At 48.6% G+C, this 18,807-nt stretch overlaps 1 protein-coding gene across 3 annotated transcripts in view; it reads left to right on the forward strand.

Moving 5' to 3' along the window:
- Positions 1-18,807, forward strand: part of DOP1B (DOP1 leucine zipper like protein B) — a 130,951-nt gene that overhangs the window by 69,734 nt on the left and 42,410 nt on the right. For all 3 annotated transcript variants that reach the window (XR_003512031.1, XM_027548663.1, XM_027548668.1), the window contains exons 16-19: positions 11,072-11,224; positions 12,273-12,373; positions 13,574-13,764; positions 16,968-18,570. Coding sequence is in view for 2 of the 3 variants with exons in the window: in XM_027548663.1 (XP_027404464.1) it covers positions 11,072-11,224; positions 12,273-12,373; positions 13,574-13,764; positions 16,968-18,570 (2,048 nt within the window). In the remaining variant the exon portion in view is untranslated. The remainder of the gene's footprint in view (positions 1-11,071; positions 11,225-12,272; positions 12,374-13,573; positions 13,765-16,967; positions 18,571-18,807) is intronic.

Here is an 18,807-nt window from a genome sequence, read left to right on the forward strand (position 1 = left end):
AAACTTTGTCCCACTTTGTGAGATTTGAGGCTTTGAGGTTATTTAGCCTCAGGGACGGAGAAGGCAATGGCACCCCACTCCAGTACTTTTGCCTGGAAAATCCCATGGGTGGAGGGGCCTGGTAGGCTGCAGTCCATGGGGTCGCCAAGAGTCGGACACGACTGAGCGACTTCACTTTCACTTTTCACTTTCATGCATTGGAGAAGGAAATGGCAACCCACTCCAGTGTTCTTGCCTGGAGAATCCCAGGGACGGGGGAGCCTGGTGGGCTGCCGTCTATGGGGTCACACAGAGTCGAACACGACTGAAGTGACTTAGCAGCAGCAGCAGCAGCCTCAAGAAAGACTTCAGTTTCTCAGTCATGTCTGACTCTGCAACCCCATGGACTGCAGCACACCGGGCCTCCCTGTCCATCACCGACTCCTGGAGTTCACTCCCAGAGTTGATGTCCATCGAGGTGGTGGCCCCCTCCCACCATCTCATCCTCTGTCGTCCCCTTCTCCTCCTGCCTTCAGTCTTTCTCAGCATCAGGGTCTTTTCAAATGAGTCAGCTCTTCACATCAGGTGGCCAAAGTATTGGAGTTTCAGCTTCAACATCAGTTCTTCCAATGAACATTCAGGACTGATCTCCTTTAGGATGGACTGGTTGGATCTCCTTGCAGTCGAAGGGACTCTCAAGGGTCTTCTCCAACACCACAGTTCAAAAGCATCAGTTCTTCAGTGCTCAGCTTTCTTTATAGTCTAGCTCTCACATCCATACATGACCACTGGAAAAACCGTAGCCTTGACTAGACGGACTTTTGTTGACAAAGCAATGTCTCTGCTAAGAGCTTGTTCTAATTCATGTCCATTGAGTCGGTGATGCTCTCCAACCATCTCTTCCTCTTAGAAAAGCTTAGTATTTGTCAAATGTGAGAAAGATTGTTGCTGAAGATGGTGAGCAGGTGTTGTCCATCTTTCTTGGGGACAGAGTAAGAAAATAAGGTATTATAGGGCTCAGTCAACTGCAAGAAGCTGAAAGCTATTCCAGCTAGCTCATGAAAAAAAAAAAACAACAAACTGAGGTTTATTATAAAGATGGAGCCTGTGGAGGGCCAGGGTTGGGAGTGGAATGCCGCTGGCTCTCACAGGTCTCACCTGGGGAGCTGTCAGAGCCCAAGGCTGCTTCCTCTCCGTGTCTCCCTGCCAGCCAGGACCTAACCTGCTTGTCACTCGACCTTCAGTCAGCCTCAGGACCCTCAAGCTTGGTTGTCAGAGCTAATGACACTGGCGTCTCTTTTTCACAGTTCTGAGCTCGCCTGTCAAGGCTCTTAAATGGGCAGTCAGTGGAGCACGCCTGGGTCAGGTGGCTTCTGCTGTCCAGTCAACCACAGCAGAGACCCAGGCCAGGACGGAGTGGTCGTGCAGTGTAGACAGGGAGAGGACCACTCACCAGGGCCTGTAGGGGGAACCCATTTCCCCTGAGGGTAGGAGGGGCTCCAGATGCCCTGCATACCCAGAGACCCTGAGGAGGAGAGATTCTCGATGCTTTATATAAAGTGCTGGAAGTAAACTCTCCTTTGAGGTCTTAATAGCCCGTCCTCTGAACAGCTTTTGAAGTGGCCTGGCTTTTCACCTATTGGGTTGAACCCTCCTCAAGCAAGTCATGTAGCTGAAGCCATCTCCAGCTTGGTTCTGTCCCCCTGCCTTTTTTTTTTAAATTTATTTGGCTCTGCCAGGTCTTAGTTGCAGCATGTAGGATCTACTTCCCTAACCACGGATCAAACCTGGGGCCCCCCTGCATTGGGAATGTGGAGGCTTAGCTACTGGACCACCAGGGAAGTTCTGTTCTTTTTTTTGTTAAGAGCATTATTTAAATATAATTCACCAATTTCAAGTTCACGATTCAGTGGTTTTTACTATGTTCATAGAAATACGCCATTTTCCTTGTTTTCTGTATGTGATTTCGTTTTTTTCCCACCGTTTCCCCCTTTTTATTTTCTTTTCATTAAGTGCTCTTTTCCAGCGTAATGTTTTAATCCCCTTAATGATTTTTTTCAATGTATTTTTGGAGTTGTTTTTTTTTAGTGGTTACTACTCTAAGGCTTACCATATGCATCTTATCAGAATTGACTTCATTTCCATTCTGAATTCCTGTGAGTTGCAGAAACATTCCTGGCAGGCTACAATCCACGGGGTCGCAGAGAGTCAGACATGACTGACTGACCCTTTTTCACCTCTTGAATAGCTCTGTTCCTTTTCCCTTGTGCTGTTGTTATTATGCAGAGTACATCTAGGTATGTTATAAACTGAACAACATGTGACTGTATAATCTTATGATATTTTAAGAACTTGGTAAAAGAAAGGAAAACAAGTATATATTCGTAGAGTTTGGTTGTTCAGTTGCTTAGTTGTGTCCGACTCTTTGTGATCCCATGGACTGCAGCATGCCAGGCTTCCCTGTCCTTCATAATCTCCCAAAATTTGCTCAAACTTGTGTCCACTGGATTGGTGATGCCGTTCAACCATTTCATCCTCTCTTGTGCCCTTTTCCTCCCACCTTCAATCTTTCCCAGCATCAGGGTCTTTTCCAATGAGTCGGCTCTCAGTATTGGAGTATTGGCCAAAGTATTGGAGTTTCAGCTTCAACATCAGTCATTCCAGTGAACACCCAGGGCTGATCTCCTTTAGAATTGACTGGTTGAATCTCCTTGCTGTCCAAGGGACTCTCAAGAGTCTTCTCCAACCCCACAGTTCAAAAGCATCAATTCTTCAGCGCTCAGCTTTCTTTATAGTCCAGCTCTCATATCCATACATGACTACTGGAAAAACCATAACTTTGACTAGATGGACCTTTGTTAGCAAACTGACCTTTGTCTCTGCTTTTTAATATACTGTCTAGGTTGGTCTTAGCTTTTCTTCCAAGGAACAAACATCTTTTAATTTCATGGCTGCAGTCACCATTTGCAATGATTTTGAAACCCAAGAAAATAAAGTCTGTCACTGTTTTCATTGTTTCCCCATCTGTTTGCCATGAAGTGATAGGACTGGATGCCATGATCTTCGTTTTTTGAATTTTAAGCCATCTTTTTCACTCTCTTTCACTTTCATCAGGAGGCTCTTTAGTTCCTCTTCTCTTTCTGCCATGAGGGTGGTGTCATCCGCATACCTGAGGTTATTGATATTTCTCCTGGCAGTCTTGATTCCAGCTTAAGGTTCATCCAGCCCGGCATTTTATATGATGTGCTCTGCATATAGGGCTTCTGTGATGGCTCAGATGGTAAAGAATCTGCCTGAAATGTAGGAAACCCTGGTTCAGTCCCTCAGTTGGGAAGATCCCCTGGAGGAAGGTATGACAACACACTCCAGTATTCGCGCCTAGAGAATTTTGTGGACAGAGGAGCCTGGCAGGCTACAGTCCATGGGATTGCAGAGTCAGACACAACCTAGTGACTGATGCCTTCACACTCTGCATGTAAGTTAAATAAGCAAGGTGGGATACACAGCCTTGACACACGCCTTTCCAGATTTTGAACCAGTCTGTTGTTGCATGTGCCCCATTCTGGCTCTCTTCACTTGTGGGTTCAAGTTTACACCTGGCACTGTTTCTTTACTCCAGTCCACCTTTGCTTGTACTGTTGTAAAATACTTTTCCACAAGTGATGGGACAGCAGTGCAGTGTGCACCTATTGTTCTACACAACTGGTTTTTAAAATTATTTGTAAGAAGAAAAGAGAAGGAATATGCATTCATGCTGTCTCTTTATAACTACATAATTACTTTTTCTGGTGCTCTTTGCTTTTTGTATGGATTCAGATAACTGTCTGGGGTCAATTATTTTCACCCTAAAGAACTTTTCCATTAGTCTTGTAAAGTACAGCTACCAGCAACAAAATCTGTTAGATTTTCTTTATCTAGAAATGTCTTTATTTTTCTGTCCTTTATATAAGATAGATTTATGGGATATAAGATCTTGTTTCTTTTTTTTTTTTTGTCTTTCAACACGTTGAATCAAAGAATAAGCCCACTTTAATCTTTTCCACGTACACTTGATTATAAAATATTTAAAGCAGCACCTGTTTAATAATCCATAACAAATGCTCAGCTAAATGTTTGAGTGAACCTGCATTTGAACTAATTGTTTGAATATGTCGTCCACCAGTCTTCTGGCTTCCCTTGTTTCTGATGAAAAGTTGGCTGTTACCTTACTAGGGTTTGCTTGTAAATTATCAAATCAATTTTCTCCTGTTGCTTTCAAGGTTTTCTCTGTCCTTTATCATTCCACTAGGATGTGTCTGGGTGTGGATCTCTTTGTATTTATCCTTCTTGGAATACGTTGAGCTTCTTGGATATGTAGATTGAGGTTTTTCATCAAGTTTGGGAAGTTTTCAGCCCTAATTTCTTTAAATTTTTTTTTCGGCTCATTTCTTTCTCCTGGCCTGGCACTCCACGTATGTGTATGCTGGTGCCCTTAATGGTATTCTGAACGTTTCTCTAAAGCTCTATTCATTTTTCATTATTTTTTTTTTTCTATATACTTCAGATTTCATGATTTTTATCAATATTTTTTCACTGACTGTTCAAATAAACTGTTGAGCCCCCTTTAGGGAATTTTTCATTTGTTATTGTACTTTCAACTCCAGAGTTTCCTTTTTGTAATAATTTTTGACTTCTTCTTGTTATCGTCTATTTGATGAGGCGTTGTCATCATACTTTTTTTTTTTCTTCTTTGAACATGGTTTCCTTTAGTTCTTCGAACACATGTGTAATGGCTCCTTTGAAGTCTTTGTTAAATCTGGTTCCTCTCTTGGCTTCTGCTGTCTGCTTCTTTAATCCCTATGTGTGGGTCATATTTTCTTGTATCTTTGCCATGTCTTGTAACCTTTATTGAAGACTCAACATTTTAGACAATACATTGTTGTGACTCTGTATTCTGGCCCCTCCCTCCAACTCCCACCAGTGACTGTTGCTATTGTTGTCTCTGTTGTTTGTTTAGTGACTTGACTGTTTTTAGTTTGTTTCCCCTGCAGGGTGAGGCATTTGGTGCTGCTCCTTGGAGGCTGCTGCCTTAGGAATGTGCAGCCACTCTTGAGATGATGGTGATTTTAGCAAGGTTTTCATTGACTTTCCCTGATTTCTGTTAAACTCTGTTGGTATCACACCCAGATGTTAGGCTCCACTAATCACTGGATGATGGCTCTATTATTTTTAACAGTGCCCTGGGGCACAAATTACTCCACAGCCTGATCCGATTTATACTCTTGACTCAGGTAGGTTTTTTCTTTTAATGTTTGTTTATGTGTGTGTGTATATAAATATATTATTTTTCTGGCTGTGTTGGGTCTTAGTTGTGGCATGCAGGATCTTTGTTGCAGCTGCAGGCTTAGTTGCCGTGTGGCATGTAGGACCTTTTACTTCCCTACCCCGGGATGAATCCACATCCCCTGCATTGGAAGGCAGATTCTTAACCACTGGGCCCCCAGGGAAGTCCCTGTCTCAAGTAGTTTTTTGAGGCCAGTCTTAGAGATTTGTTTTGACACAGGAGGTTTTCCTAGCTCTCTGTGTTCCTGTTAGCTCAGTTGGTAAAGAAACCGCCTGCAATGCAGGAGACCCTGGTTCAGTTCCTGGGTCGGGAAGACCCACTGGGGAAGTGACAGGATACCCACTCCAGTGTTCTTGGGCTTCCCTTGTGGCTCAGCTGATAAAGAATCCTCCTGCAATGTGGGAGTGAAAGTGAAGTCGCTCAGTCGTGTCCGACTCTTTGTGACCCCATAGACCGTAGCCCACCAGGCTCCTCTGTCCACGGGATTTTCCAGGCAATAGTACTGGAGTGGATTGCCATTTCCTTCTCCAGGGGATCTTCCCAACCCAGGGATTGAACCCCGGTCTCCTGCATTGTAGACAGACACTTTACCATCTGAGCCACCAGGGAAGCAATGTGGGAGACCTGGGTTCAATCCCTGGGTTGGGAAGATACCCTGGAGAAGGGAAAGGCTACCCACTCCAGTATTCTAGCCTGGAGAATTCCATGGACTGTAGAGTCCATGGGGTTGCTGAGTGACTTTAATAAAATAAGACAAGATGTGTCCCTGTTTATTTCTGGTAAATGAGCTGGCCTTTGGTGTAGCCTGTTGCTGTCATGGAGCTAGCAGCCTCCTCTTAATTACTTACCATTAAAATCTCTTGTTATTTCTGAGAGCACTCCTAGGCTTGACCTTATCCTACACTCCCTTATAGAGAGCTGAGCAACTCTGTTTTGTGGCCCACCTCTCCCCCTGGGCAAAATCTCTGGATCCTGTTGTGCAGGAAGAGCTGTAACTGGGTCAGTTGTCTGCTTCTCTTGGTGTGATTTCCTTGCAGGGTGCTGGGCGGGGTGGTAGCCTCTGGTCTTCTGGGTGTGCCTCTTTTCCTCTCCTAATGAGTGATGAGTGTTCTTAGCCTGCTATGCTTAGATAGAGCCTCCATCCAAGAGCCAGGGCAGAGGAGTAAAATACTGGTGGCCTGTTCCTCCCAGGGAGATGCAAAAGCCTTATTATTAGCTGGGAAGCTGGGAGGAGAGGAGTCCCATCTCCCTGGCCACCCGCTATCAAGTCAACCTGGATTGAGAAGTAGACGGGGTCATAGTTGAAGTGCCATCGACTTATTGCTTCTTGTGCTGGAATTTTCGTGGATTCTCTATGAAATGAGTTTTTCCTCATTTCTTGAATGCCCTTAGGATACTGTCCAGTAACTCTAAATGGCTGGCTGTTTTCTTTTTCTATAATTTTCACTGGGAGAGGGTCCATGGTATGTTCAGTCTAGCCCCATTCATGATGTTGTGTCCTGGCAGATTGTGGATTTAGTTGCTCTTCAGCTTCTTCCCCTCATTCTCCCTGTCTTCCTTGCTACCAAAGTTGAGTCACAGTATAGTTCTTGACTCTGTAGGACTTGGAACCGTGGTGACTGGGCAGATCTTTTTCCCTGGTCCCGCATACATCACAGAGTTTGGCATAGCTACATCATAGGCACAGAGAGGAAAAGAGAAGAAAGAATTTCATCCATGAATTCTTGGAAGGCTATTAATAGAATAAGAATGATAGGAAAGCACTCAGTACTTTCCTCTTGTTTGGGTATGCTTTTATGAGTTCTTTCTGAAGCCTTGATTTTTATTTTGATTCAAATTTAGTACGTACCTGAGCACGTGCTACTTGCCAAGCACTGGAGTATACATTATATCTTAATGTTACCAGGTTCTCAAGAACAAGACAGGGCTGGAGCCTGCCCACGTTGAGATGCTGGAACTAGAGATGGTAAAGCAACCTATACACTCAGCCAGGGTGCGCCCCAGGTTCTCAGACTCCAGGCGTCAGGCTGGTCTCAGATTCTCTAGCCTTTTTCTCGTTCCCATGAAACAGCTTACATACCAGCGTTCATTCTGCCTACAGTGCCAGCAAGACTAAGGTCAGATGTCCCAAGAGTGCCCTGCCCTTTCTAAGTAGTAATGGCAGATTGCCAGCCACTAAGAAAATGTTTTAGAAAAGGCAGAGGAACCAGAGATCAAATTGCCAACATCCTCTGGATCATGGAAAAAGCAAGAGAGTTCCAGAAAAACATCTATTTCTGCTTTACTGACTATGCCAAAGCCTTTGACTGTGTGGATCACAATAAACTGTGGGAAATTCTGAAAGAGATGGAAATACCAGACCACCTGACCTGCCTCTTGAGAAATTTGTATGCAGGTCAGGAAGCAACAGTTAGAACTGGACATGGAACAACAGACTGGTTCCAAATAGGAAAAGGAGTTCATCAAGGCTGTATATTGTCACCCTGTTTATTTAACTTATATGCAGAGTACATCATGAGAAATGCTGGACTGGAAGAAACACAAGCTGGAATCAAGATTGCCAGGAGAAATATCAATAACCTCAGATATGCAGATGACACCACCCTTATGGCAGAAAATGAAGAGGAACTCAAAAGCCTCTTGATGAAAGTGAAAGTGGAAAGTGAAAAAACTGGCTTAAAGCTCAACATTCAGAAAACAAAGATCATGGCATCCGGTTCCATCACTTCATGGGAAATAGATGGGGAAACAGTGGAAACAGTGTCAAACTATTTTTCTGGGCTCCAAAATCACTACAGATGGTGACTGCAGCCATGAAATTAAAAGACGCTTACTCCTTGGAAGGAAAGTTATGACCAACTTAGATAGCATATTCAAAAGCAGAGACATTACTTTGCCAACAAAGGTTCATCTAGTCAAGGCTATGGTTTTTCCTGTGGTCATGTATGGATGTGAGAGTTGGACTGTGAAGAAGGCTGAGCACCGAAGAATTGATGCTTTTGAACTGTGGTGTTGGAGAAGACTCTTGAGAGTCCCTTGGACTGCAAGGAGATCCAACCAGTCCATTCTGAAGGAGATCAGCCCTGGGATTTCTTTGGAAGGAATGATGCTAAAGCTGGAACTCCAGTACTTTGGCCACCTCATGCGAAGAGTTGACTCATTGGAAAAGACTCTGATGCTGGGAGGGATTGGGGGCAAGAGGAGAAGGGGAGGACAGAGGATGAGATGGCTGGATGGCATCACTGACTCGATGGACGTGAGTCTGGGTGAACTCCGGGAGTTGGTGATAGACAAGGAGGCCTGGCATGCTGCAAGTCATCGGGTCTCAAAGAGTTGGACACGACTGAGTGACTGATCTGATCTGAAAAAAATGTCCAGAGCATAGGGACCGAGAAGGCAAAGATGATGAATGGGCAGGCGTGTTTTTTTGTGATCAATGTCAAGTCTCAAAAACCCTCCAAAAAACCTTTAAAGCTTCCAAATGGAGCATCTTACACATAAATTTGCCCTAGGGACTGCCAGGAAAGGGACTACTTTATTTTATTTGGAAATGACTTCGCTACTCAATAAACTTTCATCACTTAGTTTAGCACAAACCCTAGAAATATAACTTACCCCGATCTGGAGAGACTATTTTAGATAGACATTCCTGAAGCATAATTATTCTTAATAAAGTTTATCTAAAAGCTCATATCTCATTTACATTTTTTAGAAGTTTCCTCACTTGAGGTTCTTTCTTTGCTGACAAACTTGTAAAAGGTATAACAATATTTAACTTATATTAAACCTTCAGTTCAGTTCAGTCACTCAGTCGTGTCTGACTCTGTGACCCCATGGACTGCAGCATGCCAGGCCTCCCTGTCCATCACCAACTCCTGGAGCTTACTCAAACTCATGTCCATTGAGTCAATGATGCCATCCAACCATCTCATCCTCTGTCGTCCCCTTCTCCTCCCACCTTCAATCTTTCCCAGCATCAGGGTCTTTTCAAATGAGTCAGTTCTTCGCATCAGGTGGCCAAAGTATTAGAGTTTCAGCTTCAGCATCAGTCCTTCCAAGAAGGTCAATGTATAAGATTTCGGTGAAAGAGGAGTTTAGTGCAATGAAGCACTTACTTTACAAGAGGTTTTCTGCTAGTCAGGAGGAGCTGATGTCACCATGAAGGGATTTAGTGCTTTTCTAGATATGAAAATGAAAGTCGCATCCAACTCTTTGTGAGCCTGTGGACTATACAGTCCATGGAATTCTTCAGGCTAGAATACTGGAGTGGGTAGCCTATCCCTTCTCCCGGGGATCGAACCGGGGTCTCCTGCATTGCAGGCGGATTCTTTACCAGCTGAGCTACCAGGGAAGCCCTTTCTAGATATGAAGAGATGCAAAGATGGGGATCAGTTCAAGTCAGTTCTTGAAAATATCTAACTATCTAAAGACCCGTCCCATCATCAGATTCCCCGGAGCACAGGGTTCCTCCCTCCACCCTGGTCAGCAGCTGCAGCAGCACAGGGTTCAGTCTCCGGGAGGCAGATGGCAAATGCCCTTGTTGTTCTGTCGCTGGCGATGCTCTTGGCAAGTGTCAATTTGTAGTTGACAGGATGTTTGTATGAAGTTTACGTGTAACTTGATAATTGGAAATCACATTTCCTTAAGTAAAAATAAATAATGGTTAGGGTCTCAAGCCAGTCAGAGATTAATTTGATCTGTGCAAAGAAGAGTTTTGTCAAACAGAAATGTATTAGTCACTCAAGTAGTGTCCGACTCTTTGCGACCCCATGGACTGTAGCCTGCCAGGCTCCTCTGTCATCTGAGACTGATGACAATCTCACCTCTGTCCAGGTGAGAACACTGGCGTGGGTAACCATTTCCTTCTCCAGGGCATCTTCCCAACCCAGGGATCGAACCTGTGTCTCCTGCACTGTAGGCAATTTCCTTACCGTCTGAGCCACCAGGGAAGCTCAAAAATAAATGAGTCAAAAGAAGTTCTTTGATGTACAAGGTCTCTAAAACATAATCTGTCAGACATCATCTTTTTCCATGACCCCCCAAAAAAATGCCTTCAGAAATTCCCCCTCCTAGGAGTGGGAACCAGCCTCCTTTTTGAGTCTCACCCTGGTTGGTCCTGCTGGTGTCCCCAGGAACTTGGGAAGGGGCTGAAGTCACTCGCAGACATCATACGTTTAAAGAGCTGAGATCAGAGTTGAGGAGATGAAGGACTTGATCCTGGGATACAGTTTGGGCCTGAAGATGAGCCCGGCCTCTGCTACAGCATTGAGCATAGAAATGGGAAGAAGCAAGTTTGTGGGATTAAAGCTGAACACCAGTTAGACCCAGCCACTGGTTTTAGGGTGCTGGGGTGTCTACCCCAGGACAGCGACCACCACAGATCTGCCCCCAAACTTCCTAGAGGGCACAACCCTGGCACCCCAGCACCAGCTCGTAGCGAGCCTTGGTGTGTGCTGATTGAGAGGACGTCTCCATCATCACCAGGTGCTTGCTGCCAGGTGATTCCCCTCTGAAAGCAGAGGTCTGGGCTAGAGCTGCAGTGTCGTGGTGGCCGACCCCCACGTTCCACCTGTGCCATTCCCCTCACCTGGTGGCTCCTGAGGGGACTGTGATGTGGCTCTTTTCGCCTGGCGGTGGTGGTTCTTTGTGCATTAAGGATGCTCACATAGCAAAGGTAGGCAGGAACCAGCAGCTGGGGGCCAGACTGGCCTGCCAAAGGAGGAAAGGGGCAGGACTTGGCAGTGTTCACCCAGTCTCCCCTCTGTCCAGAGGGTGGCTCGTGTGCTTTGGAATCAGCTGAACAAGGAGACCCGGGAGCATCACATCACGTGTGTGGAGTTGTTCTACCGGCTGCACTGCCTGGCCCCCACAGCCAACATCTGCGAGGACATCATCTGCCACGCCCTCCTGAACCCTGACAAGGTGAGTCTCTGCAGCCGGCGACCTCCGTCTGACCCTGGTCCTGACACCTACCACCCCCCACCCCGCCCCCTTGGCCCAGGTGTCACGTGGTGGCATGTGTTAGTCATTCAGTCATGTCCAACTCTTTGCGGCCCTACAGACTGTAGCCCGCCAGGCTCCTCTGTCTGTGGGATTCTCCAGGCAAGAATACTGGAGTGGGTTGCCATGCCTTCCTCCAGGGTATCTTCCCAACCCAGGGATCAAACCCAAGTCTCTCACATTGCAGGAGGATTCTTTACCATCTGAGCTATCAGGGAAGCTCTCAGGCAGACTCAACTGTATCCGACAGGAGCCATTCTGGGGCTCAACGGACATCCTGTTTAACGGGAAGGGGGGTTGCATCAGCAGCATTTTAATACATCAGTAATTTCAGGACCGGAAGTCCCACAGAAGCATGAGCCACCCCGTGTGTTGTATCCAAGCTCACCAGGGACATCTGCCCAGGCTCCCGTGATGCTTGCAGGGCCCCCAGAGCTCTGGGTGAAGCAGGCAGCTTCGGAGAATGTGTCACCCCCGGAGCCCTTGCTCTGCACTGCAGTCAGGTCCTGTCCGCTAAGCCAGGGGTCCCCAGGCACTGGGCTGCAGAGCGGAACCTGCTGTCAGATCAGCGGTGGTATTAAATGAGAAATGAAGAGCACAATAACTGTCACGAGCATGGAATCCTTCCGAAACCATTCCCCGCCCTGACCCCAGTCCATGGAAAAAAGTTGTCTTCCGTGAAGCTGGTGCCAAAGAGGTTGGGGATGGCACTGCCAAGGGCCACGAGGAGGCCATGCCTCATGTTCTTCTCTAGCCGCAGGCCTAGCTGTGGCCCTGGACTCTGGTCATCATGGAGTCTGGAACATGGACTGCCCCTCCAGACACCAGGCCCCTTAACTCAGGCATCTCTACGCTGCTTGCCCTCTTTTCGCTGAGTTCTCGTCTGTCATTTAAATGGGGCTCACGACCACTGAGAACGCCGTTCTGTTAAGAAACAGGCGCCTCACTCCTGTTTTCTCTCCTGTTCAAGGGAACCAGGTTGGAAGCTCTGTTTCGATTTTCTGTCATCTGGCACCTGACCAGAGAGATCCAGGGCAGCAGAGTGACGTCTCACAATCGCTCCTTTGACAGGTGACGGGGACTTTTTTTTTTTTTTCTAATAACTTAACCCTTAAAGGAAAAGGACACTTTGGGGAGGGGCTGGGTCAGCGTACCAGGCTAGGATTGGGGAGACATGTGAAACGGAAACCAGCCCCACCCCCGCCGGGTGTTCTTGATGCAGAAAGATTCCTGGGGTCCTCTCAGTGAATCCAGGCCAGATGGGTGAATACCTCATGGGGGGTTTCTTGCCTTGATCACGAAGGGAGGAAGCCCCGCATGCCTCAGAGTCACCTGAGGAGCTGGCAGAACGAGCCCCCCCAGGGGGCTTGGTAGGAAAATGAGGAGGGGTAAATTTTGGCCGGGCTTCCCCAGCAGCTCAGTGGTAAAGAACCCACCTGCCAGTCAGTGCAGGAGATGCAGGTTCGATCCCTGGGTCAGGAAGATCCCCTGAAGAAGGAAAAGGCAACCCATTCCAGTATTCTTGCCTGGGAAATCCCATAGACAGAGGGACCTGGCAGGCTACCATCCGTGGGGTTGTAAAGAGTAGGACACAACAGAGCACGCACGCACATGGGTCTTAACTGGGGTGGCCGCCACACTGGGTGTGTGCAGCTGAATGTCCTCAATCCCAGGCCAAAAACCATGCATTTTATTACAGGCATGTTCTGTTCTACGTTGGTTTTTAAAAATCCCCTACCTTGTTTCTTGTAAGCTTCCCTGGTGTCTCAGAGGGTAAAGTGTCTGCCTACAAGGCAGGAGACTTGGGTTCGATCCCTGGGAGGGGATGATCCCCTGGAGAAGGAAATGGCAACCCGCTCCAGTATTCTTGCCTGGAGAATCCCATGGACAAAGGAGCCTGGTGGGCTACAGTCTGTGGGGTCACAAGGAGTCGGACACGACTGAGTGACTTCTCTTTCTTGTTTACCTTGTTCCTGGAGCCCTAGATGTGGGGTCAGACACGCAGCCTTGGAGAGATTCCAGCTGGTCCTAATGTACCGCACCTGCCCCCGCATTTGTGAGGAGGTCCAGGCATCAGCATTTTTAAAAGCTCCCCTGATTTAGCAACTCAACAACAAACCAGCAACAGCGACCCTAGCTGGAAGCAGGGTTGACCTCGTGGTCCTCGCCTGCGTGGGCCTGCAAGTCCAGCCTCCCCGGGTGGAACTCCCCGAGGGTGTCCTGACCGCCCTGACGGTACGCATCCACACCCCTGCCCCCTCTCCATGGCAGGTCCCTGTTCGTGGTGCTGGACAGCCTGGGCAGCTCGGACGGGGCCATCGGGGCCGCCGCCCAGGGCTGGCTGGTGCGGGCTCTCTCCCTGGGCGATGCGGCCCGCATCCTGGAGCCCGTGCTCCTGCTGCTGCTGCAGCCCAAGACCCAGCGGACCGCCATCCACTGCCTCACGCGGGAGAATTCGGCAGGTGAGCACACCACGCGGGGGCCAGGCCGGCCCTGCATCCCGGGGACCCTGGGCCCAGAGGGAGGGAAGGGGCATCCGGGACCTCCCTGCCACCCTGGGGCCACAGTCAAGGCACTCAGACCGACAGGATGGTTTTGCCAGATTCGAAAGGTGGGGGAGGTACTTTGTGGGGCCTCCTAAAATTTCCGGATCAGACGAACCAGCACTTAGAAGTGCTAAGTTGTAGGTTTGTTGTTTTCACTGAAAAATATATGATTTTTTTTTATATTAAAAAGGAAAATACTAGCAACCCGTGTTCCAATAAATATAGCTGATTCTTGGTTCTTTTGCTGGAGAAAGCACTTTAAGCACATCCAAGGTAGTAGAAGAGAAAAACAGACCATCCATCTGAAGGTCTTCAAGGCCACCTCTTCACTTAGGAAGGAAGTCTGAGGTCTGGTGAGAAGGTCATTTTGGGCTGGCCAGGCTAGCTCTTCTCAGACCTGGGATGGGAGAGCAGAGGTTTTCCCCAGGTATGAATGATCGAGCATGTCGAAACCTGCATGTAAGCTAATCAGTTGTGCTATATAAAAATCACTTCTGCTCAAGAACCGTCAACAAGGTAAGTGGTTTCTATCTGCTCTCCAAGGTTCTTTCAAGCTTTAACCTAAAATCAGAGAAGTAGAAGAAACAGACCTCTGGGCTCTGAGAATTTTCAGAGGCATCTTTAACTAAATTTTAAAGAATAGAAAAGAGATAGGAAAAAGAAAAGAAAGACTGAAATGAAACAGATGATTTCGTTGAATTTCAGTGATTAATACCTAGCATAGTTTATGGTCTAACATTACTTCCCACAATAGTGTATTTTATGACTTCCTGCAGTTAGTTCTCTAAGCAATGGCTTTACAGACTTTGACTAGTTTGTTTAGCTTGCTAAGTTGCTAAGTCACTTCAGTCGTGTCCGACTCTGTGTGACCCCATAGACGGCAGCCCACCAGGCTCCCCCCGTCCCTGGGATTCTCCAGGCAAGAACACTGGAGTGGGGTGCCATTTCCTTCTCCAGTGCATGAAAGTAAAAAGTGAAAGTGAAGTTGATCAGTCGTGTCCGCTTAGTGGGTTGTAAATACTCAGTGTTCGTCAGTCTCATCTTACAGAGGAATGCAGCCCAACACCCAAAAAAGCAAAGGTTCCCAGGTGGCTTCCTCTCTTTACGAGGTTCCCTGCCTAAAAACTAGGAGGCATTTTATTACTCCACACTTATAAGAAAGTAAAATACAAAGAACTGTAAACTAAGCACCTTCTTAAAAGTTTGGTCTTCATTTATGGCAGGTCAATTTTGAAGCATTTCTTTGCTTTAACAAGAAACTCTACAGCCCATCAGGTGTTACAAGTCTCGGGGCACTTCCTGCTGCGTCTTCTAATTCCTGTCTAATGCTACCTGCCTGTTAAGAAAAAATGTGTCTTCTTCTGCCCTGTTCGCTCCATGGAAACAACCAGAAGGGTTCTACTTCCCCTCCTCACTACTGCGGTAGTCCTTCGGAAATCTCATTTTTAAATACTGTTTAAAGTGGAACAACAGGAAGCTCATATTTCTCATATCTTATCCTTCCTTCTTTCCTAACCTGGCTTAATGTTCATGGAATAGATTTGTTGAAAGCTGCCTATTAAAAATGTTTGGCAGTGCCGAAGACATCTGGCTTTTTACTCCTTTTTAAAAGAGACCTGAGCACTTTAAAGCGTTGTCTGTGTTCTGATCTCAGAGGTACTGACAAGTGCTTATTTTAAAAATCGGAGTAATCAGGAAATAAAAGCACAAATAAAGTCCCTTGCCATGCCAGCCAGTAGAGCACTTTACAGTTAATGGCTCAGCAGATATCCTCTAGACATTACCATAGTTGCGTATGACAGATACTCTCCCCTAAGCGGACTTTTTCTGAACAGCAAGATTCTGCAGCTTGCTGTTTTCTTTGAATACTCAATGTACTCTGCACTTCACTCCATATCCGTGCATGTGGATGTGTCTTTAGAAAGCCCAGCAGTAGCCCTCTGCAGGCCTGCACCATGAGGTTTCTGTGCTCTTACTTTGCGGATGCTTTGTCTTTGGACTTCCCTGGTGGCTCAGACGGTAAAGCGTCTGTCTACAATGCGGGAGACCTGGGTTCAAGCCCTGGGTTGGGAAGATCCCCTGGAGAAGGAAATGGCAATCCACTCCAGTACTATTGCCTGGAAAATCCCATGGACAGAGGAGCCTGGTAGGCTACAGTCTATGGGGTCGCAAAGAGTCAGACACGACTGAGCGACTTCAGTTCACTTGTTTGTCTTTATACAGCACATTTCAGCGATACCCTTTCAGTTTTGAAAAACCTTCTGTTGACATTTCTATAGGGTACCTTTTTTTGAAAGGAAAGTCCTGGGAGAAAACCGTAGGCATTTTTATAGATCACCCTTCCCCTAAACTTGGTATATTTATATTGTCTATGATAATATAACTAAATTACCCAATTTCTTGAACGTTTTAAAGGACCTATTCACTTTGCTTGTCTAGCTTCCATCTGTAATGTAACCTAGACTCTAGTGTTGTCGTTTCATGCAGGAACTACATTTTGTTGTTTTTTCATGCTTTATTTTTTATTGCAGTATCGTTGATTTACAGTGCTACACAAGTTTCACGTGCCCAGCATAGTGATTCATGATTTTTAAAGGTTACGCTGCATTTATGGGCTTCCCTGGTGGCTCAGTTGGTGAAGAATCCACCTGCAATGCAGGAGACCCAGGATGGATCGCTGAGTGGGGAAGATCCCCTGGAGAAGGAAATGGCAGCCCACTCCAGTATTCTTGCCTGGAGAATTCCAGGGACAGAGGAACCTGGTGGACCACAGTCCATGGGATCTTAAAGAGTCAGACACGACTGAGCCTCTGAGCATACTCAATTTATAGTTATTATATCATATTGGTTATATTCTCTATGTGAAAGTGAAAGCCACTCAGCCGTCCATGAAATTCTCCAGGCAAGAACACTGGAGTGGGTTGCCATTTCCTCCTCCAGGGGATCATCCCAGCCCATCCAGATATTGCCAAGAATTTGTCTTGCCCCTTCCCCGCCCCCATGGAGCGTTTTACTAATATTGATCTTGCTGCCTCCCTTTAAGACTAAGATCACCGTGGAACTGCCTGACATAACTAACCCTTCTGTTCTCAAGCTGTCTGTCATTCCGTCCCTTGTAGAAGACTGGCACCACTGGCTCAACAGGAAGCAAGCCTCGTTCGGGGAGGCGTGGGACGCACCCGAGCTGCCAGAGGGAGGCTGTGAAGACGGTGCGCCCCTGAGCCAGCTCACCACGGTGGACCGTGAGGCCATCTGGGCCGAGGTGGAGACGGAGCCCGAGACGCGCCTGGTGGGCGGCGAGCCCCGCGAGCATGACCGCCCCACACGCCTTCAGGACCTGCTGGACGGGCCGGCCCACGCCACTGCGGAGGACGGCAGCGAGCGCACCGAGTCGGCGGACACGAGCTCCGGCGCCACGGACAGCAGCGAGAACACGTCCTCCGTCTCCTCGCCGGCGCACTACCCGCAGGAGCTGAGCGGCGGCGAGCAGTGCTGCGCGCCCCTGGCTGCGGCCGCCCGGGCCCCCAGCCCGCAGGTGGGCAGCCCCACGTGCTTGGTGCGCGCGGACTCGGACCGGACCCAGGCCTCGGAGTCGCCGCCATCCAGCGACGAGGAGGCGGCCGCGGAGCTGCAGGCGCTGACGGCGGCCCGGCTGCGGAAGCAGCAGCTCGAGAGGCAGGCGAGGCTGGAGGCCCTGTTCGCGCACATCCTGCTCTATCTGCAACCCTACGACTCGCGGCGGGTGCTCTACGCCTTCTCAGTGCTGGAGGCCGTGCTCAAAACCAACCCACGCGAGTTCATCGAGGCCGTGTCCAGGACCAGCGTGGACACCAGCGCCACGGCGCACCTCAACCTCATCTCCAACCTCCTGGCCCGCCACCAGGAGGCCCTGGGGGGTCAGAGCTTCTACGGCAAGCTCCCAAGCCAGCCCCCCAGCGCGTGCCCGCACTCGCTGCTCATTGAGCTCCTTACCTACCTGTGCCTCAGTTTCCTCCGCAGCTATTACCCTTGCTCCCTGAGGGTCTCGCACCGGGACATCCTGGGCAACCGGGATGTGCAGGTCAAGAGCGTGGAGGTCCTGATCAGGGTGATGACGGAGCTGGTCTCGGTGGCCAAGGCGGCCGAGGGCAAGAACGTGGAGTTCATCCAGGGCCTGCTGCAGAGATGCCGGGTACAGGAGTTCGTCCTGCTCTCGCTGTCTGCCTCCATGTACACGAGCCAGAAGCGCTATGGGCTGGCCACGGCTGCTCCGGGAGGAGCCCTGCGGGAAGAGGGCGTGCTGGAGGAGCATGTCATCAACCTGGGCCAGGACCAGATCTGGAGCGAGCACCCACTGCAGATCGAGCTGCTAAAGCTGCTGCAGGTGCTCATTGTGCTGGAGCACCACCTGGGCCAGGCACCCGAGGAGGCGGAGCAGCTGCCTGACCTGCCCCGGGAGTGGCGGCGGGCCCTGAACTTCCAGCAGGCCATCAGGGCCCTGCAGTACGTGTGGCCCCACCCGCTCACGTCGCAGGGGCTGCTGGTGGCCGCCGTGGTCAAGGGCCTGCAGCCAGCCTATGGCTACGGCATGCACCCGGCCTGGGTCAGCCTGGTCACGCATTCCTTGCCGTACTTCGGAAGGTCCCTGGGCTGGACTGTAACACCCTTCCTTGTCCAGATCTGCAAAAACTTGGATGAGCTGGTCAAGCAGTATGAGAGCGAGTCAGCGAAGCTGTCCTTTAGGTACAGTGAGCCTTGAGGCAACTGGTGCTTGGGTGCTAAGTCCCTTCAGTCGTGTCCGACTCTCCTGAGACCCTGTGGACTGTAGCCCGCCAGTTTCCTCTGTCCATGGGATCCTCCAGGCAAAGATTCTGGAGTGGGTTACCATTTCCTCCTCCAGGAGATCTTCCCGACCCAGAGATGGAACCCACGTCTCCTATGTCTCTTGCCTTGGCAGGCGGGTTCTTTACCACTAGCGCC

Source organism: Bos indicus x Bos taurus, chromosome 1 (assembly GCF_003369695.1).
Source record: "Bos indicus x Bos taurus breed Angus x Brahman F1 hybrid chromosome 1, Bos_hybrid_MaternalHap_v2.0, whole genome shotgun sequence".
NCBI lineage: Eukaryota > Metazoa > Chordata > Mammalia > Artiodactyla > Bovidae > Bos > Bos indicus x Bos taurus.